This window comes from Anoplolepis gracilipes, chromosome 7, assembly GCF_047496725.1.
Source record: "Anoplolepis gracilipes chromosome 7, ASM4749672v1, whole genome shotgun sequence".
NCBI lineage: Eukaryota > Metazoa > Arthropoda > Insecta > Hymenoptera > Formicidae > Anoplolepis > Anoplolepis gracilipes.
The window spans coordinates 8,832,199-8,855,925 of NC_132976.1; the positions used below are offsets into that span (position 1 = coordinate 8,832,199).

Below are 23,727 nucleotides of genomic sequence, written 5' to 3' on the forward strand. Positions count from 1 at the left end.
AGAAAATTCACGAGGATATCTGGTCCGAGACGAGAGACCATTCGCGGCTCAGTAATCTTTGATTCTTGGCGCGCACGGACTTTTCACTTTGCGTCTTTGAAATTTATCATAAATGTAACGCGTATTAATTTAGAAAACAAAATATTACAATTTTTACGCTCTTTCTGCAAAGACTCGTTTTGTTACGAGATTTGAACTTGCCATTAAAATTGAAAAGTATTTAACACCGTTTCGTCATAGTATATGATAATTTCTGACGACGCCGAATAGTAATCGGGAGTAATGTAATCATATCTTAATTTAATCTCTCCTCTGCATGCTCCGATATTCTGCTCCTAATTCGATATCTACAGTTGTCTTATTCAAGTAATTTCATAACTATATTTCCGAATTAAATCTATCATGATCTGACAATATATGAAATTTCACTTGAATGAAGATGTAATCTTCCTCGAGAATATTATATTTATTGATATTACTTTCAATAGTGAGGGTGATTTATTATTTTCAATAGAAGGTGATAATTTTTTTTTATAAATAAAACTAAACCAAAATTATTTTTTCTGCATAATTGTATTTTTGATACGCTTAATCATTTTCATGCTGGAATTAATACTGCGCTGATAAGACTCGTCTGAGAAACGTATGTTCAGTAATTACATTGTTTACATATGCACACACATTTGACATACAGTAGTAATTCCTTTATCTAATTTATAGCCAGAGTGAAGGAGGGATTACATAAAATTTACATATTACATAATTTATAAGTGAAATAAGAAGATTAATAATGGTTGTAATACAAATATCAAAGTCTGAGATTTCTGTGAAAATAATAGATCCGACACATCTCTGTCAAAAATTCTTTTAAAAAATTTATTGCATTTGAAAAACTTGATTTTTGTTCAAAAAAATCAACGTTGCGACAACTCTTTTAATTATAAATTTTCCAAAATTCGATATAGCGATTGTTATCGTTTACACTCATATAACAGCGATTACGTTAACAAACATTCGCTGGAATCTTTTAATCTTTTATCGAATTTCCGCTAATAAGAATGAATATAATTACATCAATTTACCATTTTATTGCTATGTAACTACTAAACAAATATATTTTGTTACAATGCATGAAGACGTAATTACATTACATTGTGATAACAACGTATAGTAAAGTTTAATAATTATTTCTACAATTATAAAAAAATCATAACTTAATTATCAACTATACAGTTGAAGAAGTACGTTAAATGTCGAAGCGAAAAAAAATTAATTACGTAATGGCATGTTATTTAAGATTGTCATCCAGCGATTGTTAGGTCACTAATTCTTTTTTTTTCTCCTGTCGTTAATATCGACTTTGTTAGGTTGACCGAGAAAATAATGGGGACCCGGCTCAGTTCTCTCGCTCCGATTAAAGACGCCCTCCCTTCATAGAACACACGAGAGAAAAGAGCACGCCTGGTATCCTCGCACCGTGTAATCCGCGGATCACGCCTCTGTGATAAATTATATCTCTTACCCGCGACGAGACCCAATCAGATTCTTAAAACAATATTCGACCAACGCGCATTTACGACATTATTTTATTCGGGATAGAAAGATAAAAAGGAAAAATTTTCATATTCTATACTCCAAAGTGTGAATTATACATATCTTATTTAATTTTATTCTCAAAACGTCGCAAAATAATCGATAATTAATATTCATGTAAAATACATAAATGAATTATAGTTTCAAAAATATAACTTTTTCAACATTGCATGGAAAATGTATAATATTTATATTTATTTCTAAACGATACATAATATACACGTGTTCCTGATATTTATTTCTAATGTATCTTTCATGTATAATATTTCGTGTTTGCAGTTTATATAAAAATGTTCAACTTTTATTATGGAACATTAGTTTCACCCGAGAGATACCATAAATCGTCGATGATCGTTTTGATCGGTTCGCTATCTAGTGCGCGAGCATCGGTGCGGAATCTGCGCAAGTTTGCACGCATAAACGATCCGACAAAGCGACATCCTAACGAGCCGGCATAGTTGATAGTCGAGTGAAGATTCCGTCGAGTCGCGCGCGCACATGTACACATTTCACACACATATGAAGCTATCAACTACAAGGATAAGATATAAAGAATAAAGCATAGATATAGAATTTTATTACGTTATGATTTTAATCAGAAGCAAAAAGAGATGCACTAAGTGGCTGATTAGAAATACTTACGCTTGGTTTCTTACTATCCAAGTATTAGATAACAATTTTTACTGATACATATACGATGCGTTATTAAAATTATCTGCGATAAAGTAATCTCTTTATGACATATATATATATATATATATATTTATATTCATACATGTTATTTCAAACAAGGTTTCCCTGACATATAGGGATATTTTACGGGTAAATCATTGATGAAAATATAAATGAGAGAGTTACGTTTTTAATTATACCAATTATGTAATATCTTTTTTTTTTTTTTTTTAATAATTCCTGTTAATACTTGAATGTTATGTCGCGATTTTTATGTGCGTGTCCCCCTCTGTTCTTTGTATGGATATTCTCGCGTTTCATTGTGCGTCTCAAACCCCAGCATCTCGTGCGATAATCCTTTAAATTCGATATTGACGGCTCGGTCACGGAGACAATCACTTGGATGCGATAAGAAGACGGGTGTTATCGCGGCGCGCTCTCAGCATATTGGTATACAAAACAAATATCCGTCTTCGTCGAATGCCAAGGCTCTTTCAAGCATGTCTCTCACCATCGGCAGATTATTAATCGACACTATTATAACGAGATGCAAATGAATTTCGCGTGCGATATCGTCATTGTTTCGTGGTTTACCAATGAAACACACGATGATTAAGTACGGGCTGTTCGCTCAATTGAAACCTGCTCCACGTGCTTCTGATAAGAATGTCATAATTTTGTTTCTTTTTCTTTCTTTTTTTTTCCTTTCGGTTTTTTTTTTTTTTTTTTTTTTTTTTTTTTTTTTATTTTGAAGTCAAGGTCGAATATATAATATTATACGGAGAATTTAAATAATATTGTATTAAGTTATAAGAGAAAAATCATGTGAAAACAAGTATTTTTTTTTCTCATGATTTTTCTTGATTAATTGTTGAATCTTTTCTAACATGTTATCAACATTATAGAATATTTAATAATGTACATGACATTTTTCTCTCGTGTAAGCTGTAAACTTCGAATAGTTTGAAAGAGAATTGCCTTCAAGCAATTAGTCTATATATTATAGGTATTTATGAGTATTAATAGTATTTAATTGACGTCTGTATACTTAAATAATATTTCGTTCAAGTTCAAAAAAACTCTCTATTTTTGACTAATCAACTTTGCGCATCGAAATTACCGTCGATAGTTTTATCTCTTCGTATCCCTCGACCTTGCGCATCGAAATTATCTGGTAATTTATTCCCAATATTACCTTATTCCATATCGCTGTAATATTATGCTTACTTATATTCCTCATTCCTGATGCCGTCGTATATTCCTGTATTTCACCGTGTCTCGTAGCCCTAAGATAGTATAGTCCGGCCAGCTGGTCGCTGACCCTCACTTCGAACGGCGCACAGCGTACGCTCCTGTATAATAAACCGAATTCGATCGCGAGAGACACGTCTAGCAGACTTTTTCTAGATCTCTTTCCGCCGATAAAGATAGCGAAGGCTATAGTACATACAGCAAGCGCTATGCCGCTTTTCATTCACTACTTGCGCGCGCGCGCGCGCGTAATAATTTATTTCCACCCCCCGGTTGAGGAAAAGCAAAATACACACATACACGTCGATCGATCATACATGGTACGTCGATTCCGCACTGAGGTGATAGCGCCCGTGCGACATTTGAGAAATTATTATCTTGCGACCTCTCGGAAACGCGAGATTCATACTTCCGTTTGATTCGTGTGTTTCGCGATTTATTCGATAATCTTCGTATTTATTATATAAATACACCTATCCATCATTTAATTATCACTGTTTTAGAAAATTAGAGAAAACTGGGATTTTATCGTTTCATATGAAGAGCGTCGTATTTCAATTTTCTTCTTTAAAATTTTTAATTTAAAGCCATCATTTTACACGCAATTTAATAATCAACGACGGGCAATATATAATAATGCTTTATTGATTTCGAAAGAAATATATTGTTTTCGTAAGTAATTTTGTTAATTAAACGTATTCTGTTCGATATCTTACCTGCAAGGAGAAATACTTTATTCATATGGAAATGAGTTAGTTTACGTAAAGAACATGCTAATAAAGAATTTTAATATGACAATTAATATTAGTTATACAAGAATTCAAATCAATGAAAGGAAAAAAACAGTTACGTCGTAAATTGATTGAGGAATATAAAAAGGAGCGAATAACTCGCACTTATCATATTTTTTTTTTTTTTTTTTTTTTCTTTTAAATTTATAGTAAAATTGAAAGAATCGCATGTACTGTCTGAATTGCTTGAAAATTCTTATTTTATTTTTTATTTTAAAATATAAAGATTAAATATATCAATTTTTTAATATACCTTATGAGTTTTGCTTGTATCATTGAAATGAAAATCAAACTTTTCGCTGACAATCATTTGATGTCTTGAAACGTAAACATCGGGATTCCCGACCGATACTTCTCTCTCTCTCTCTCTCTCTCTCTCTCTCTCTCTCTCTCTCTCTCTCTCTCTCTCTCTCTCTCTCTCTCTCTCTCTCTCTCTCCCTCTCCCTCTCCCTCTCTCTCCCTCTCCCTCTCCCTCTCTCTCTCTCCCTATCTCTCTCTCTCTCCCTCTCCCTCTCTCTCCCCCTCTCCCTCTCCCTCTCTCTCTCTCTCTCTCTCTCTCTCTCTCTATCTCTATCTCTATCTATCTATCTTTCTACTCGCTATATAACGTCTGGCATCGGGTGTACACGTAAAAACGCTGGCTTTAACTCACCGTTCTAATTCTAACTCCTCCCCCACTCTTCACGGGACTATATTTACTGAAACTTTTCCCATTCATTGCGAACACGCGATGTGTCGTTACGTGAATTAACGCGGCACGTCGCGGTGCACCGCTTTTAACCCCCTCCCCCTCCCCGTTATTTTCGTCGCGCTTCATTTTACATCGCCTCTCATATCAAGATCGCGTTTCATAATCGCGCAGGCATGAATGCCGCGATCTAATCGCGATTGTAACACTTACCTCCTCCTTCTCTCAATTTACCTTAACAAATATCGGTGTGAATGAAATAGATAAAGAGTGTATTTACATTAATATTTATAATAATATAAAAAATACAATATTAAAAAAATATCGATAAAAATAATGTGACTTTGACAAACTTTTCAAACGTGAATGTTGTAAATGAACGCATTTTACATTGAAGACATACTGGTAATAGCGATTTTATTTAATTAAATGGAAAAAAACATACGTTTATATTAACTATATTATATGTGTCATTGTAAACTACATTTCTATTCAATTTAAATAAGTTTATGACAGTCTTCGTGTATATCATACAATGTGGCGCTCCCCTTACATCAAGAAATTAACTTATCTAGTTATTTCAAGCTTTTTGAAGGTCTACATATATTACAAAAAAGCAACTCAGGCATATGCTCTAGACATACAACGTGATCGTTATATGTAATTATACGTCGAACGTGCATGCCGTTTTATGCGATGTCGAACGTATGTATGACAGGAACGTGAAACAAGCGCGGGGATGAGTAGAAGAGCGCTTTGTCACGTATGCGGCAATCGTTGTGTACACCGTCTCTCTCTCTTACATAACGTCGTAGCGCGATCAAGTACGCGCGAAGAGATACAATACATCGAGCCTTCGCGTGGTCTCTTCCGATAACATATACAAATTTTGTTAATATTTAAACAGCTTTTGGTCGAAGCTACCGGCGCGGCGCCGTAATTGAACCGTTAGAGTTATTGCCAAAATTTTTGCGACGCTACACGTGTGAGCGAAAATCGATCTGGTGGTTTTGACTCGTCAAATCGCTGTCGCTCTCGTATTATTTCCACATTTTGTTTTTCTGTTATCTGCTTCTTGTAGGTCTGTTTTTTTTTTTTTTTTCACACATTCCGCTTGTTTCCTCACGCAAAGCTGAGCATTTCTCAAAGTTGTTTGCAATGATATAACCGTTTTAACAAAATTGTTTTAATGATGAAAAAGCTCTTGCAGAATGATTAATTTGGCGAAGTGAACATTTTAATAATTTTCTTATTTCTTGAGATATTTTCGGTAGAAGGATTTGTGAAATTATAAATATTATTCTATTAATCACAACATAAAAAAATGATTATATATATATATAGTTATAATTAACACGTACACTACAGTTACTTTTTCACCGATATTTACAACTCTATGACCTTATTCCTTTGTACTTAATAAATTAGAAAGATATTACGTACATACCATTTATATAATTAGTTTCCGTACATTCTATTCACTTATATATACATGTATTTATGAATCACGTCTTACAATGTTAATCCCATCCTCCATTGTTCGATAAAAGTCAATCGATCCGCTACTCAGGGCCAAAGGAAAACATGGCGCGATTACGGAAAATAAAAATTTCAGAACTGGCGGTCAGTTATAATAACGTTCTGTCTGCCATTCGCTTCCGTTCGCACGCTTCGATTAATCACGCTTCTCTATCATCAAGACATTACTGGCTCTGTGGATGCGCACGTGTGTGTGTGTGTGTGTGTGTGTGTGTGTGTGCATACGTTGACGGCTGCCCTCCACACACGTACACATACTTAGCTACGTATATAGCTACGGTTCTCGCGGAGCAGGACAGCTCGTTCTAGGGGTAAAGGGAGCACCTGTGCAAGGTTGAAGAGTACACCACGACCACTCCTTGTTTGTCGCAACCTGTTAACGCGCCGCCTGTTCGCGTTACCGGCGCGCAACCCTTCTCTCTTCGTCGCTCAACCGACGGGAAAACTTTAGGGCGTGTAATCCCCGACCGACCGACCGACCGACCGACCGACCGTACTGTGATCATCCCGGATTATCGTTCTCCGTCGTTTCTCAAATCCCGCTATCGAAGCCGGCCGAGACCGCTCCGCGGAGAAATCGATCCGCTGACGCAGATCGCTGACGGCGAACGAACGTGGTGGTTGGCGGTGGCGGTGGTCGTGGTGGTGGTGGTGGTGGTAGTAGTGGTAGTAGTAGTGGTAGGACACCCCGTATAATCGGATCCCTCTCCACCGAGAGCTTTTTTTTCCCTTCGTCACCGCGTATCACTTCAACCGTTGCATCGCATGCCGCAAAGCACTCAAATGCGCGTATACATTTAGCGCCACGTATGAATAAGAGCTGACTTATTCATTAGCTTCTCGCGCGCAGAATATAAGCGACCGATATACTGTATTTTATAACTAGAAACATTGTTTATCAAACAGTCGTTTTGCTTCTTAGTCATATACCAAAAGATAAAAGGATATAAGTAATTCTTGATACAAAAAAAATAAGAAAATATGTATGCGCGTGTGAAATGTCGAATCAAACAATCGTTGTTCTCAATTAGTGTTTCATATACAGACACGCGAAATGCCATTAGTATCAAGGATTTTGTAGATGAATGGGAGAATATATCGTTATAATCTTTATTGAAACTCTTGCATTCATTGCGAAGTTGTTGTTGAATTAACAAACGAATCTGTCACTCATGACTCTGCTTGCAAAATATGAAATTTATTTCACATGTATTTGTGATATATATATATATATATATATATATATATATATATATATATATTATACGAATTACAAATATAAATAACTTTTATAAAAAATTCAAAGCTTTTAGACACATAAAGAATTACATTTCGATATTACGATTTTATTGTTCTCCGTGATTTTAAGTTGATGTTATTTTTATCTTCTTCATGAATAATGTTTTGTTAACGGTTCTTAGGGATCTTTAAAGTGCTTGGAAAAAAAAATATGAGCGAAATAAAAAAATGTATTCAACGTACGCCTAACACCTTGCTGTTATCAGCAGCTACATTACGTACTCGCGTCGTTATTTCTCCGGTCGATCGTTTACACAGTAATATCATTTAGCAGCCAAATTACAGACACGTGCCATATTTTATAGTACGCCCGTATCTTTCCAGTCTCGCGATATTTATATTTTTTACAAACTTAAAAAATCCTTTCACCGGCGCGCCTGACCTTCGCCACGACTTCATTCCTATCAATGGCGATAAAATTCTTGAGCCACAACATTGCCAACTAAATTCTTTATCGGGTAAGTAAGTTGCACAATGAGATAATAAGTCGAATCTCTGCATTATATCACAGGTTTGTCTTACTTTCATTCTCGAGCATTCATTTTGAATGCCACAAGAAGTCTTGTTCAAGAAGTCAAAAAACATAATGAATACATATTTATTTGGATATATTTGAATATAAGAACTCTAATAAATTTTTATTTATTTGTATCAATTTTATGTTTCTGTCATGTGCGAATAATTAAGTATGAAAAATAGCGGGAATATCCAAGTTTAGTATTTTTATTGGAAATAAAATATATTATAATTGCAACGTAGAGTTATTCCGATAAACTGTTCGGACTTTGAATTTTGTTGTTTTATATACCCATCGCGAGATTCTTACTCTCAAATTTTGTTTCGCATTTGTGAGTTATGAGATGCCATCTATTTTAAATGGAATACAAGGGAAGTCTTTAACTATTAAAAAAGAGAAAGTTTTGGACGATACGTGGAATGTACCTGCCGCATCGATCGTATTACGCATTTAGGACACAGTAGATGTTTTACATATTCAGGACACGATAATGATACTGGAGTAATAATTGCCTCAAGAGATACCGCCGTTTACCGGTTAAATTTTCTTCACAAATCTAATCCATCGATATGTAAAAAAATATGGCTTCTCATATATTTATTACGATAAATATGCTCCGAAAAAAACCTGGTAAGAAAATATAATCTGATAATTTTGATTAACTAATTATCGTAAATGATTCTGCAAAGTAGAGCATTAAGTAAGAAATTGAATTTGTAGAATGCAAAATTTTATATTGTCGGTATATCTTTCCTTAAATTCATTATGAATTTAATTCGTTTTTATACAATAGTGGTTAATTGTAACATTGTATTGTATTCTTGGAACTCCGCAATGAAAGTGAATAGAGATATAAAATCTTTTATTCAAAGGATTCGAGGAATTATGTTGGCCAAGTATTACAAATTATTGAGCATAAAGCGCCTACGAGCTTTTCTCTTGGGGGTTGGAGGGACAGAGAGGAAGGAATCGCATTTCACCGTTACATTTTCACCGCGTTAGCGATAGATCGAAGCAATTAACGCTATCTGCTTCAATATGGCATATGGTTGCAAGAGATAAAGGAATCGCTTTCTATTTCTCAGCTGACGTCACTGCCGATCGTAGCATGCTACGAATACAGAGGCTCCTTTAATTACTTTAATTACTTAAGCATCAAATGTTTTACGAACATTGTAGAAAGAAAGATCAATTTTATCTCATTTGTAGTATACAAAGTCGTAGTTATTTATTCTCTTCGGAATATTCCTCTTCATGATAGCAATAAATTGTGGATATTTTATTATTCACGTATAAATTTTGATATTAAATTCTTTAAGAGATATTAATAGATTTCTTTTAGAATATATTTAAATGTCGAAATTTTTTTCCAACAGTTTAATTAAAAATTTTGCTCCAAATGCTGTTTATCTTCCATTTTAATCATTTATAAGAACAGAATCGGGTTCACGTTCCCCTTTTTATCTTTCATTCCAAAATCCACATATCTTTGATATTAAATATCAAGTTATTTCATAACATTGAATAAATTTCATTAGCTCTCCTGTCCCACATTTGACCCATTTTTATTTTTAAAATGCGATAGCTCTGTTGACTGACATTTTTTTAATTTCACGTTTGATCAAAACCATGTTATTATTGACGACCGTTTGCTAATAAACGCAACGACAACGCCGTAGGATTGATATTTGTTTTCTTTTTCAGAAAAAAAATACAAAGTTGATGCATGTGTACAACCCTTACGCATTTGCAAATTAATTAATATTCGTGCGTATGTCAAAGGTGAACGAACGTTACGCGCTTGTCGCGTCAATCGCCGATAATAAAATTGCAGATGTGACAAATGTTTTAGTACATTTCTCATCCGCGCGCACTTGCCCGAAGCAAAACGAATGCAATTTGAATATATAACACGCGACGCGGTGAATCATCGTCATCGTGCGATTAGCGCGTCGAGTTTTCGCGCGGGTTGCTCCTCGCGAACTCCTCTCGCTGGATCATTTTTCTCACGCGCCGTCGTTCATATCGTTTTACGCCGCGCGAGAAAAGATAAGGTTTTTAATTCGTCTTTTTAATTCGATGCCGCCGCCACAAGACGATACGCATTGCCTCGGGCTCTTTCGACAGCTCGCTTTAATTACTGAACGGAAAAGAGAAGGGTTCAAACTTTTTTTTATATTTTTAACTACACAGAGTGAAAAATAAGACACATTAATTTTTTTTTATCCTTGCGAAAATATCAGGAGTTGATGGGCTTTTCACAAATTGAGTTTCAGACTAAGTCAATAAATAACATTAATTCAAAAAAGATTTTAACATAAGTTATCTTGATTTAAAATTTAAATTAAGTTGAAATCTTTTGAAGTTTCGAAGGTTACGATAAATGATGCTTCCCGATTTTCTTTAGAAGAGATTTAGAATCATAAGGAATAGTGACCTAAGTCCGACTTATATTTTTTGGGGGGGACATTCTATTTATCTCTTTCGTTATTTATTGTTAATTCACGAGAAAGTTCAGTTATCTCGTTATCTCGGAATAATATTTTTATATGCATATCTGCAAAACGAGTTATCTCGGGTTAGTAAGGCAAGCGATTAATGAGAGTTTAAAAATCTTTTTCTTTTTTATATTCTCTCCCCCCACACACAATCCCATATTTAATATATTATATTAATATATTTATTTAATGCCTATAAAAAGTCCTGATATATAAATCTTTTAATTTTCTTTTTCTGTGTTTCAAAGTTATATTCTTTCGTGAGATCTACATCTTTTGAAAAGAATCAAATTAATTGAAATCTAAACTGTCAAAATAAAAAAAAAAATACACGTGGAGTTGAAGAATTGATATTGCAATTTATATCCGCAATGTGCGAATTTTTTAATTTATTTTTTGTTTTTAAAAACACTTACCAATTTAAATTAACTTTCTTTTCCCTCAAAATTAGCGATTTATTTGTAGGCCCAAAACATTTAATTTGGTCACACTTATGGCTAATTTTACACTACATATCGTATTTATAGTATTATATAATGATGAAGTAATATATCTCGCAGAGCCGTGCCTTCTCGCTTATCAATGTCAATACGATTTTGGAGAATATATTGCAATAATAATATCAAGTATTTTTTTATATAATACACCAAAAATTAACGTAGCTGATAACAATTTGATGTTAAAGAGCGAGAAAGATAATACTTACAAGAAATTTATAAAATAGAGTAATCAAATTTTAATAAAGTTTCAAAAGTTTATTAACAATAAATATATTTTGCATTAACAATAAATAAACGATCAATTTAGTATATTTAGATTATTATTGAAATTAACAGAAATTAAATATATAGCGACTAAAACTTTAACGCGAAGAGGAATGTTAGGAAAAGTAACTAAAATTGAATAGCTTTGGAAAAAAAAAATTATATTTTAAAAGCAAATTTTGCGCAAACTTTCTTTTTACCCGAATGTTTCATATACAGTTTAGAATGCGAACAACTATCTTCCTTAGCACTTGAGACGTTTTCTTCTTTGTAAAACCTATCTTAGTGGAAATTCTTATCTTGAGAATTTTTTCTACAATATCTGACCTTAATTATTATCTCGCTAAAACTAATTTTCTTATATAGTTTTTTATAGGTTTTTTTTTTTTTTTTTTTTTTTTTTCCAAAGCCACGATAAATGTCTCCTCTCTTTTTTAAGCAGAACGCTGCTGTTTGTATGCGCGTCTGTGTGTGTATGTGTGTGTGTGTGTGTGTGTGCGCTGTGAAATAGAAAGACGTTACGTTTAGTTTGAGTTACATTAGTTAAGACGTATTATGTTAGTTAAAAATTCACAGTTGCACACAAATTAGCTCGCCACTCTGTAGTGCTCAATTATCAATTTCAATTGAAAAACACATTCTTACACACACATACAAACACGACGCAACGTCGCACATGACATCGTTCCCTTTTATTCCGCTTGAAAGCCGCAATCTCGCAGTGGTAAACGATTCGACACTTTGTTTGCCGGTCCGTGGGCTCTGAAGCGCACGCGGCGCATTGCGAACTTGTTCTCTCGTACGCACGACACCGGAATCGATATATGAAAGTGACACGCGCGCGAGAGAGTTTCCATTGAATATTAGGTTTTCAAGCGCGGTCCAGTTCTGTCGCTCTCTGCACTGTCGGCGTTTCTCTATTATCGCGCTTACGTATAAATCCAGAAGCGCTCGCGTTATGCGTGTGAAATGCTCACGTTAAATCCAGAAACCGGGAGCGATTTGTTTTAAAACGAAGCGTCGATGTAACTTTAAAAATAATGCATATGTTGCTCGTCTAGATTTTTCTCAAATTGTTCTCGAATTGTGCATTTAAATGAAACTTGACGGCGCATTTTATTTACGTATTTCTTCCGGTGTATTGTCCGATGAAATTATATTCTCTGCTTTATGAATACAGCGGAACAATTACACACAAAAAAGTAAAAACCTCAATTTGTTATATATATATAGTTTGTTGTAAATTAAAGCTTTATAATCCCAAATGCTCAACGAATGTTCTTTCTTTTTTTTGTTACAGTGTTCTTAAGATTCCATCCAGTGATTTTGAAGACTTGCCTCTTGTCCAAGACGTGGTGCCACAATGGGTCGAAAAAAGATTCAGATTTCACGTATCACAGACGAACGGAATCGTCAGGTAATTCTAGACATTGAATGTTCTTCATTTAGCTTTCAAATATTTTACACACATATACAAATATATTTTTTAAATAAACTTTTAATATATATTTTATCGCTTTCCTACGTGAAATATATGGCAATACATAAATAAGATAATCGTCTTGAATAAAATGTAGATAATATGTACATCTTCTACGCTTAAAATAAATATACATTGATTTTCATAATTATTGATGCAGTCTTATATAACATGACTAATCAAAAACGAGATGGAATTAATTAATTACCACAAATGTAAAGTATTCTCCGCATACGGTCTATCTTTTTAATAGCTTAAGATCTCACTGAAGTTCACCTTCGATATGTCTCCCCTTCTTCTTTAAATGCGACAGGTGACCTTTAACAAGAGGAAATTTGGCGTGATGAAGAAGGCGTACGAATTGTCGGTACTGTGCGACTGCGAGATTGCGCTGATTATCTTCAGTTCGAGCAACAAGCTGTACCAGTATGCGAGCACCGACATGGACAAGGTTCTCCTCAAGTACACCGAGTACAACGAACCCCACGAGTCCCTCACCAACAAGAATATCATCGAGGTGAGTCCATTTATCCGTTACGGATTTTCAGGACGAAATAAAGATGCGCGATCCTCGCCAAAAAACATTGCCAATTTTCATCGCTAATTTTTCGCGAAATACATCTTTTCATTAGAATCCCGAGTAAAAAAATGTATATCTCACGCTTGTGCTTCTAAATATCCTAAGATCACAGATATATATATATATAGGTATTGAATATACAAAGTGTACTAAAACAGTTTGAATGATGAAACTAGAACTGAAAAAAATATCAATTGTGTCAATGCGTTAAAATATAAATACATACATATTTATTTATTTAGATTATAGACTTGCTTTGAAGAGTTCTCTCGAGAAATCTAATAGAAGTTAAATTTCAAAGAAATAAGGATACAATAAATAGATAATAAGAACAATTTTAGACATATTCGTAACGATTTATATACTTGTTGTATAATTTATTCTATTGCATGTGTCAAGATATTTTTTAAATCGTTAAGAGAAAATAAAAAATCGCAATGCTTTTAAAAGATATACTAAATAGCATGCTGTATGTACTTTATGGCAGATTTATTCATGCATATAAATAAGTTATTCATTGACATATAAATTAAGTTGCTATTTAGACACTTAAAGTAATGTTAAATGACCAAACAGTTCATTTAAAATTAGTTTTTATGTAGATAGTTACTTTCTTTCTAAATTTAATCTCAGATTTTTTATACGTCAAAGAATTGTAAGGAATTTTACACGTTAAATCTTGTAAGAAATTACCGACGTTTTAAATAGTCATATATCTTGCGCGTATTACATTTCTTGAATACAGTTTCGTTTTGATGAGGGAGCGAGATGCGATCTCGTTTTTTTTTCTTTTTTCCTGCACGTACATAATTACGTTGGATAAACCGGGTATAGAGTAAGAAGAAGCGCACGCGTACACGCGTGCTTGGTGTTAAATTAATGTGCATGTGAAGGTTGAGTGCCCTCGGGCGGTGTGGTCACGTGAACCTGTCTGCTGACACTTGCAGGCGCTCAACAAGAAGGAGCATAAGGGTGCCATGTCTCCGGAGAGTCCGGAACCTGACGCAATCGAATACAATCTTACCCCGCGCACCGAGGCCAAATACACGAAGATCGATGAAGAATTTCAAATGATGATGCAGAGGCACCAACACAATGGCAGCAGGGTAAATATCACGTTTCAAATGTCAGTCAGTAAATTTATATTTATGCAAAAGTTATTCTTCTTTTATTATATATTTAATATAAAACTCACGATGCGCATGTTGACGAATAATCTATATATTTTCAATATTTTCATATTGTTACAAAAAGAAAAATGTAGTAGTATTATACTCTTGGATCTTTTTATATAAAGATTTTCAAGTCGTGTGTCAAGTCTCTAAAAATGTCGTATCAAAATTATTTAAAACTATTATGTAATGTTCCATCCACTTATATTAAAACCATCCAAACAAGTTAATACCTTAAATTTATCTTTGTCACAATGACTGACATGTGAATATATTATTTATTTAAAATCTTATTACGGCCTGTCATATAAAAGGCATAGATCAGTTCTTCTAAATGCAGTTTGCGATTATTTTTGTGCTCATTTTTCTCGGAGAAAAATAAGACATTTGGTAAGAAAGAGCATCTTTTTTCCAACTTGTCATGAAAAGTGTCTGTGTGCGTGTGTTTGTGAAACAGACATTAAAGTTATTATTAAATGCTTTATTATTTTAAAGTATATACATATATAATTGTATTAAAAAGTTATAGTTTAAAATATATTATTATTATTATTATATTATATTAATATATTATATATAAAAATTATTATTTAATTGCTTATACAATTTATATAATATTTATATTGTCTATATTATCTATATAATATTTGCATTTTCATAGCGCTATATATAGAAAAGAATTAAATATTTATAGTTTGTATATGTATAATAAAGTAACATCATTATGTGAAACATCATTAATGAAATATAATTATATGTTAAGGTATAGCAAAACGTACTCATTAGCAAATTGCAAATTTGCTATATAAATTACTCCCGGTAGTGTTGGTATCTATCTTTGCTGCAGATATTATTAATTTGCATTGTGTCGGTTGTGATTGCAGACAATGGGACAATCGAATTACACGCTACCAGTATCTGTACCAGTGAACAGTTATGGCGAATCTCTTCTTGGATCTAGTCCACAGATGGCACATACCAGCATCTCTCCACGTCCGTCATCGTCTGAGACGGATTCAGGTAACTTTAATTAGAGATAGAAAGCCGAATAGGGGCAAATTCCTGACATTTTCGGGTGAAATTTAACGCGTTTAATTCTTTACTGGTACAGTGTATCCTCCGGGAGGAATGTTGGAGATGAGCAATGGCTATCCCCCGTCAGCATCACCATTAGGTGGTTCTCCTAGTCCAGGACCTTCACCTGCGCTTGGGGTCGGCGGAGGTAGCGGAAATAAAGGCAGCAATCCGTCTAGGCATTCGCCGCAACCCCCGCCACCGCCACCACCGCCCCATCCTCACAGGGCTAACCTTCGAGTGGTTATACCGACACCGCTCACACAACCTCTCTCCGAAGACACTAATTACGATGTAATTGTCGTACTATTATTGGCCTTAAACAATTGTTAAATAATGTTTGCTTGATTTGATATGAATCTCTCAGATAAGTCAAACTGATCAACTGTACTTTTTGAAAATTTTTTAATTTTACTTAGTATATACGATTAGTGCTCTCGTACTAAAATGAAGAGATTTTCAAATATTAGGATGAATTAGTTTTTCAGAAGAAGCTCGTATTTCACCCTTTGTGTTTTAACTCAAATTTTTATGAGATAAAAAGATGTTTATCCAGTTTTAAAAATAGCTAAGATTAAGATACGAAATTGAGAATTTTAAAAGGAATACAATTTTAAAAAATGAGTTATTCTTTCTTATCAATAATATTTTTAAAATAAAAATTTTATGTATTAACTGTTAAACTTTTAAACTTACGATAAATTGCGCATTTATTTCAGAATGCCCATACACAGTCCGCATTGAATACACCGGTAGTAGCGTTACAAACACCAACAGTACCAGCCGGATATTCTAGTTTTGGACCAACAGACTACTCCTCGGATCTCGGGAGCCTTGCATGGTCTCATCAGAGGTACGTTGATGACTTATCAATGTATTCGGCAGCCACCATGTCCAGCATCAGGTAAATCATATTTCATAATTATTGTGAAAGAAAGCTATATATCCAGTTGGTATAACATACTTTTAATAGTTACTTTATACTAATTGATAAATGATATTGATTAAAGATTAAGTATATACATATATAAAATTACGCATATTTATATTTAAATACAGATTGAATAAAATAAATCTAATTATATAAAAGCCATACTTATCTATATACTATTGTAACAAACAGATTCAGCATTAACATTTATTTTTTCATTATTATTATTTTCATAATTCTCTCAGATAAGTCAAAAGTCATATTATATAATCTGCTTTTCTTTCCTTCTCACTCTATTTTTTATTTATATGTGTATATATTATTTTATGAAATAATATTCGCGCATTTTATTCTATTCATTATTGATAAAAATAATGAGGTATCTTGACCACTGGAGCACTATAGTTTTTTTGTTCGATTGCAACAGTGTTTGGCATGTCATATTACATTGTGAATGTTGGGTATATTCATTTTCATTATAAATATTTACGTTATATTGCATAGTTAAAAACTGTTATATCGCAATAAGCACATACATCTACGTACATCTTATCAAAAGTACATTTTTATGATTTACATCTTGATTTGAATAACTTTCATTTACGCTTTATCAATATAATTACAAGTAGATGCGATATTAGACGACAAAATTGGGAATAATTAGAGCTTCTCGCTTGATTAGATTATTATATTACAAGAGCATTTACATAAAATCCTTTTTAATTTTTAACGTTTTTTACACCATTTATGCGTGTATTTTCTTTTCTTAGCACAAAACTTTTGACATTACAGTGGTCTTCCTCATCTAGCTGTATCAAGCAGTACACCACCACCATCCACATCGCCTTTACCTGTAAAGATAAAAAGTGAACCGATAAGTCCACCCAGAGATCCGCACGGAAATAATAGCGGGTCCAGTGGCGGACCTAGCAATGCCAACAGTTTACATCATACGAGCTTGAACGTCGGTCCTTCGTCCAGTACCGGTGGCCCGCCGCCGCATCACGTGTCCCATCCAGGAGGCCCTCAGACACTGAATCTAGTATCGAACAGACCGAGTAGTAATCCACCTCCGTCCCATTCGGGTAGCATAACGCCGACAAATCTACCGTCCCCAGGTAGTGGTACGGTTGGTGACATTAGAACGAACCATTCTAGCGGTGGCGGCGGAGGGAATAGTTCCGACTACGAGAACGGACCGCTCATGAAACGGTCGAGAATCACGGAGGGTTGGGCGACTTAATGTCGATCGAATTGTTGCACTCATCAGTTGTTTGATACCTCCTCGACGTACAACGGCATATATAGTGCTTGTGAGTTCCAGTATAATTAAAAACAAACTTCTTTTAAAACGTCTTTGAGACACGTGTACTATCGCGATAACGATAGCTGTGCGGGTGGTATATGTTTCCCCGCCGTAGCTAGCGCGGAGTGGAAAAATCTGTTTATATTTTGAAGCCGACACACACACACAGAATATACATTTATTTGAAGGAAAAAGAAAGAAAATACGGTGCCATAATGTTGAAACTTTATATATATATTATATATATGATAGATACATATATATATATATTTTCATGTATATAATATGAAGTGTTGTTTGTATATATGTCATAAAATTCGTAATAACTTTCGCGATATGGCATTGTGTCCAGCGATGCTTATCGTATGAAAATCTATGCGAAGATAAACAGTATGTTTTAGAGAATAACACAGTACCCAATTGTGAAATTTCTGAAAGTGTAATTCTGAGAGTCTAAAAGAGTTTGTGAAAAAATCTGCACGTAGTGTAAGATTTATAAAGACCAGAAAACTTTTACCATTGTAATTCGTTGTTGTTTTTTACGGTATAGTAGTCAAAATATATGCCATAATCCGTTAATATTTGATCTCGTACTGCAAAAATATTTATGCGATCATTTATTTTTGAGAATAATTAAGTTTGTCTTTGAAGAAAATAGGCTTAACATACGCAGTAAACTCTTTCTTATTTTTTATTTAATCATAGAACTTATGTTGATAAATAATTTCTTATTTTATTTTATGTTTGACTTTTTATTTTCCTGGACTAATGGATCAATTAATTTTACTGTGTGAGCATCTTAACGGTTTATGGCTGACTTCCCAAACATGCGGAAAATCGGCTGTTGTACTCAAATTATTCATGATATTCTATAGAACAAGATTCGAAATTAATATATATTGAGTTATGAGGTAATACGAGATAGATAGATAGGCATATTATATATAGTGTTGATTAATAAAAAAAAAAAAGATATACACACAGCGCGCGTACAGATATATACATATATATATATATATACACACGTTATATACATTTTCCACAAGTATTTTGCACATTTGTATAAAGAAAAATTGTGGAGGAAGAAAGCTTGTAAGAACTTTGCAACCCTTGAAGCCTAAAAATGTGCAAACGAGAATTTGTATGCCAGAGGTATATGCCATATACTAAACATGTGATTAAACAAAACTTATTGTAAGGAGGATTGAGTGATACTAATATTAATAACTTTAATCGTAAATTTTTAAAGAAACCGAAATTACGAAAATATTGCTTTATGTATATTTAATCAGTTTTATGTAATTTTTTAAATATACAGAATTAAAGTTAAAAAAAAAAAATCATACATAGAACACATGGAACGATTTGTTCGAGAACAAAGAAATTTTTCATTGCACACAAATCCGTTCTGTGATATGATATGACAAGAATTTATTATAGAAGAGATTATATTTTTTTTATATCAGAAAAACCTGACAATTTTTCGGCTAACACAACTGTTATTAAATGTAAACTTTAAAGATATATTGGCAAAACAGGGTTGCAATTGTGTAATGACATAGAATTATCTTCTTCCTAAAATCAGTGAAATAAAAATGTGTCAAGACGGTTTCAATGTATGTTTTACAATCTCAGGATGTGTCCTGATGAGCATCGCTCTCTCTCTCTTGAGAGTTGTATTGATAAATTATTGTAATTAACATACTAATGGAATACGCAGGTATATGAATGAATAGTGCCTGGCACCATTTGTGGCCCTCCTGTTAGGATGCTTTCCCAAATCATATATGCAGTACAATTTGTTAATAAAATCTTGAAAATAATAAGCTCTACTTAAGCGCGATATATATATATATATATAATATGAGAAAATGATATATGATGTTGTAAGCTTTATAATGTGACTTTTTGACAAATAGCATGGGAAGGCAACCTTTATATTGTAATCGAAGGTTGTACAGTGATATACATATAACCCTCGATATATTCATTTTCTTTATTAACGCATATTAGAAATGTTTCATATGACTGTACGAACAATCGGTATGTGGAAAGCGTAATGCGTATAGTCACTAATTTTAATCACGAATTTTTAAAATGATCACAAAGTGCAATCTCTTAGCCAACACACTTTTTTATCAAATAAAAAAAGTATAAAGAAATTGTTATTTTTCATAACAAAGAAGTAAAATTTAATGTATTAAAGATATATATATATATATATACATACATATATATTAATGTCTCCACTAGTTATTAAACTTTTCCTATTGACACAAAATTTATTATATTTAATTGACATTTAATTGTAATATATTCTATTCATATATTACAAAAAAGATAATCGTATATACTTGATTCGAATTAAATGCTTGCAAATAATTTATATTTTGAAACTTGATATTACATTTAAATGATACGCATTTGATTAATATGTTAAATGGGAACACAATTATAAAGAAAATTTCTCAACATTTTATCAGGAATATTATATTGTCTATATTGCGGCGTTTTCTTTTAATTTTGGATGTAAAGATAAAAAAAAGTTAAAATTTCAGTTTTGTATTGGCATATTACATTTAATATTAAAATTTTTTTGTATTCATCTTACACAGAGCGTAATTCAAATTATTTTGAACGCTACACAAGAATCCGGAACTTGTTAATTCTTTCTCCGAAATGCCCTATTGTGATATTAAAACTGACATGATCTTTCTGCATAATAGTCCATCTAACAATAAGATCATTTGGGTGTTCCAACGTCAACACTTGTATAACAGTCGCAGTGTGATGTGAAAAGCATGAGCAGTACTTTATATGCAAGGTTTATATGTGCTATCTGATCTATTTTACCATAACGTACAGTAATAAGATGATGCATAGTGAAACCCGTAATAGACAATTTGTTAAATGTACGTTAAGTACATGTACGTACACTTCAATGTATATTTTTAATATGGAATACATGTAAGTTATATATATATATCTGTGAGAAAAAAACGATGTTGATGTAATTAAAGATGTATTCGTCTTGATTGGCACAACTAATGATGAAAGATACATTGTATCAACATCGCAGAATAGAATGAAGATTAAAAGCCCTGTGATTGTGTCTGACTTACAAATATTTGGAAACTATTTTAAAGTCATTTGAAATATTTGATGAAAGATATGATAGTAATTCTAAAAAAGAATTTCACATCCCGGTGATTCGAGAAACTGTATTCTAAAATAAGTTTCTCTCTTTTTACTTAGTATATTTGGATAATTCACAGCATTGTTTATTTGTAAAATTTTGCTAATCTATGTGATTTGTATTATTTACGAAAGATTACGATCGTTTATATATTTTAAATACTCTTTACACGTGCCGTGAATTATAATTGTATAGTTGTGCCTCAAGATTTCGACGGATATTCAATACGTAAAAAAAAAAAAAAAAAAAAATAATGATAATTATTGTAGTTAAAAACTCAGAGACTATTGAAATTGTTGGAACGCTGTGAATGAAATGGACCATCGTTAGAGGAGCCATACGCGTAAGATAAACCAGATCTACGGATGATTAGACGTTTTATATTGCAACGTAAGCTAAGATTGTTTTGGAGCAAGGCCATCATAGGCTTTAGGCAAATGTTCGCAAATAATCGAATTGCAATGCACACGGCACAAGTACCAGAGATCACTGTAACAATGTAGCAAAATATAAAATATATATGTACTAGCCACAACTGTTGTCACCACAAATAAATAAATAAATAAATATATACATACACACACACATATATATATATATATATACATATATATATATATATATATATATATATATATATATATAATTAAGAGTTTAATACAGGTTTAAGTACTGAACATATCTGTAAAGCCAAGTAGCATCACATTTTTAAACGTCATAACAATATCGTCATTTTACTGTTACTATCTGTATTTGTGCATTTTGAAACTATACACGAAAACGGTATAGCCTGTTTGATACGTACACAATTACACCAAAAGTTAGTATCTTTTACATATATATTTTCTAACATATTGTTATCATATTGATTTTTTCTCGCTTAGTTTTGAAATGCACTCTGTAAACAGATAAAGTATGTGTGACCGGAAAGAAAGAAAGGAAAAGAAAGAGGAGACATACTTTGAAAATTATTATTATGTAGCATATACACACATATTTGTATAATACAGTTTAAAAGAGAGAGGTTGTGTTTAACAATTCCTCAAATTGCGTATATCGTACTATTACGATTAATTTCAAGCCGCAGTTACACATTGTACAATGTATAAATTTTAATCGAAACTGTATGTATATTTACATATACATAAACACACATATGTACACACATACACAACAGATTTGCATTGTGCATACACCGTATGTATGCATATATGGATATATATGTATAAAAATTATATATTATGTAATAGAGAGTAATGACATACACACAATATTATAGTCGTGCGTTATGTTAGCTGATAATTGCGAGAATAAAGGAAAGTAATTCATATAGTGCCATCGTAACTGACTAATTAAGGGAATACCGATTTTACGTTTTAAGTAGAGAGTATATCGTACTAGAAAATATTTGAGGAAAAAGAATACTTACAAAACGTTACAAGACAAAGACTCGGTTTATGTTTGTAATAATAATAATTAATGATGTTTGCCAAGTTTGTTACATAAGTACGAAGCCATTGAGAGATATTTTATGTGCTAAAATCTTTTCAAGACATACTTTATCTCCTTTTTATGCACATTCAATGCCGGACACAATAGTACGAGTGTGCGAGTTAAACACTCTTGTGAAAGGAGACGGAATTTAAAAAAAAAAAAAAATCGTTTGTACGTTATATATCCTTGGTGCTCGACATTTTACCTAGTTATTGTTATACGTTTATTATTATCGAATCTGTATGACCATGCTACCATATCGCCTATATTGTGGTCAGTATAATCATCATCGTCTCAAAGTTAGCGATAAATAATGATTATTTGATAACGCTCTGTGTACATCACACACATACATACAACATTGTAAAACACATACACATTGTGGTTATATTTCAGTGTATCAGCATAATGAATATGATTATTACGATGTTGCCCATAGAATATATACATTTTACTTGGTTTTTACATTTGGCAGTATTTTATTTTAGTATTATTCCACATATGTCCACCTGTGTAGCTTTTTCAACGCTCGACTTGTAGTGTACGTGTAAAGGGTATGAATTCATTTTGTATATATCATTATTATTATTATTATTTATATTTTAACCAAAAAAAAAATGTTGAAATTATTTCTCGTGAAGTCGTAATTGTTGTTCGCATGCTGTGGATTTATTTCGCGATTATTTGTATCGTCAAGAATTTGTGCGATATTTTTGAATTTGACATATGTAACATTTACACGCTTACTCGATTAGTTTGTTATCATAGAAAATCTTGCTTGTTAATACATAATATTAAATATCATTCGAATAATTTTTTCTTAGCTAACTGTATAGAGCATTGTTAACATGTGAGACTATCGCTGTGTTTTATATCAATTAT

The 23,727-nt window shown here is 32.7% G+C and overlaps 1 protein-coding gene across 4 annotated transcripts in view; it reads left to right on the top strand.

Moving 5' to 3' along the window:
• Positions 1–23,310, top strand: part of Mef2 (myocyte enhancer factor 2) — a 69,914-nt gene extending 46,604 nt beyond the window's left edge. For 3 of the 4 annotated variants that reach the window (XM_072896224.1, XM_072896225.1, XM_072896223.1), the window contains exons 2-8: positions 12,913–13,029; positions 13,406–13,609; positions 14,620–14,778; positions 15,729–15,864; positions 15,956–16,212; positions 16,638–16,822; positions 17,642–23,310. In XM_072896224.1, the coding sequence (XP_072752325.1) occupies positions 12,976–13,029; positions 13,406–13,609; positions 14,620–14,778; positions 15,729–15,864; positions 15,956–16,212; positions 16,638–16,822; positions 17,642–18,092 (1,446 nt within the window). In that variant the 5' untranslated portion in view covers positions 12,913–12,975 and the 3' untranslated portion in view covers positions 18,093–23,310. The remainder of the gene's footprint in view (positions 1–12,912; positions 13,030–13,405; positions 13,610–14,619; positions 14,779–15,728; positions 15,865–15,955; positions 16,213–16,637; positions 16,823–17,641) is intronic. The other variant, XM_072896226.1, reaches the window with a different exon arrangement.
• The last annotated feature ends 417 nt before the right edge of the window (positions 23,311–23,727 follow it).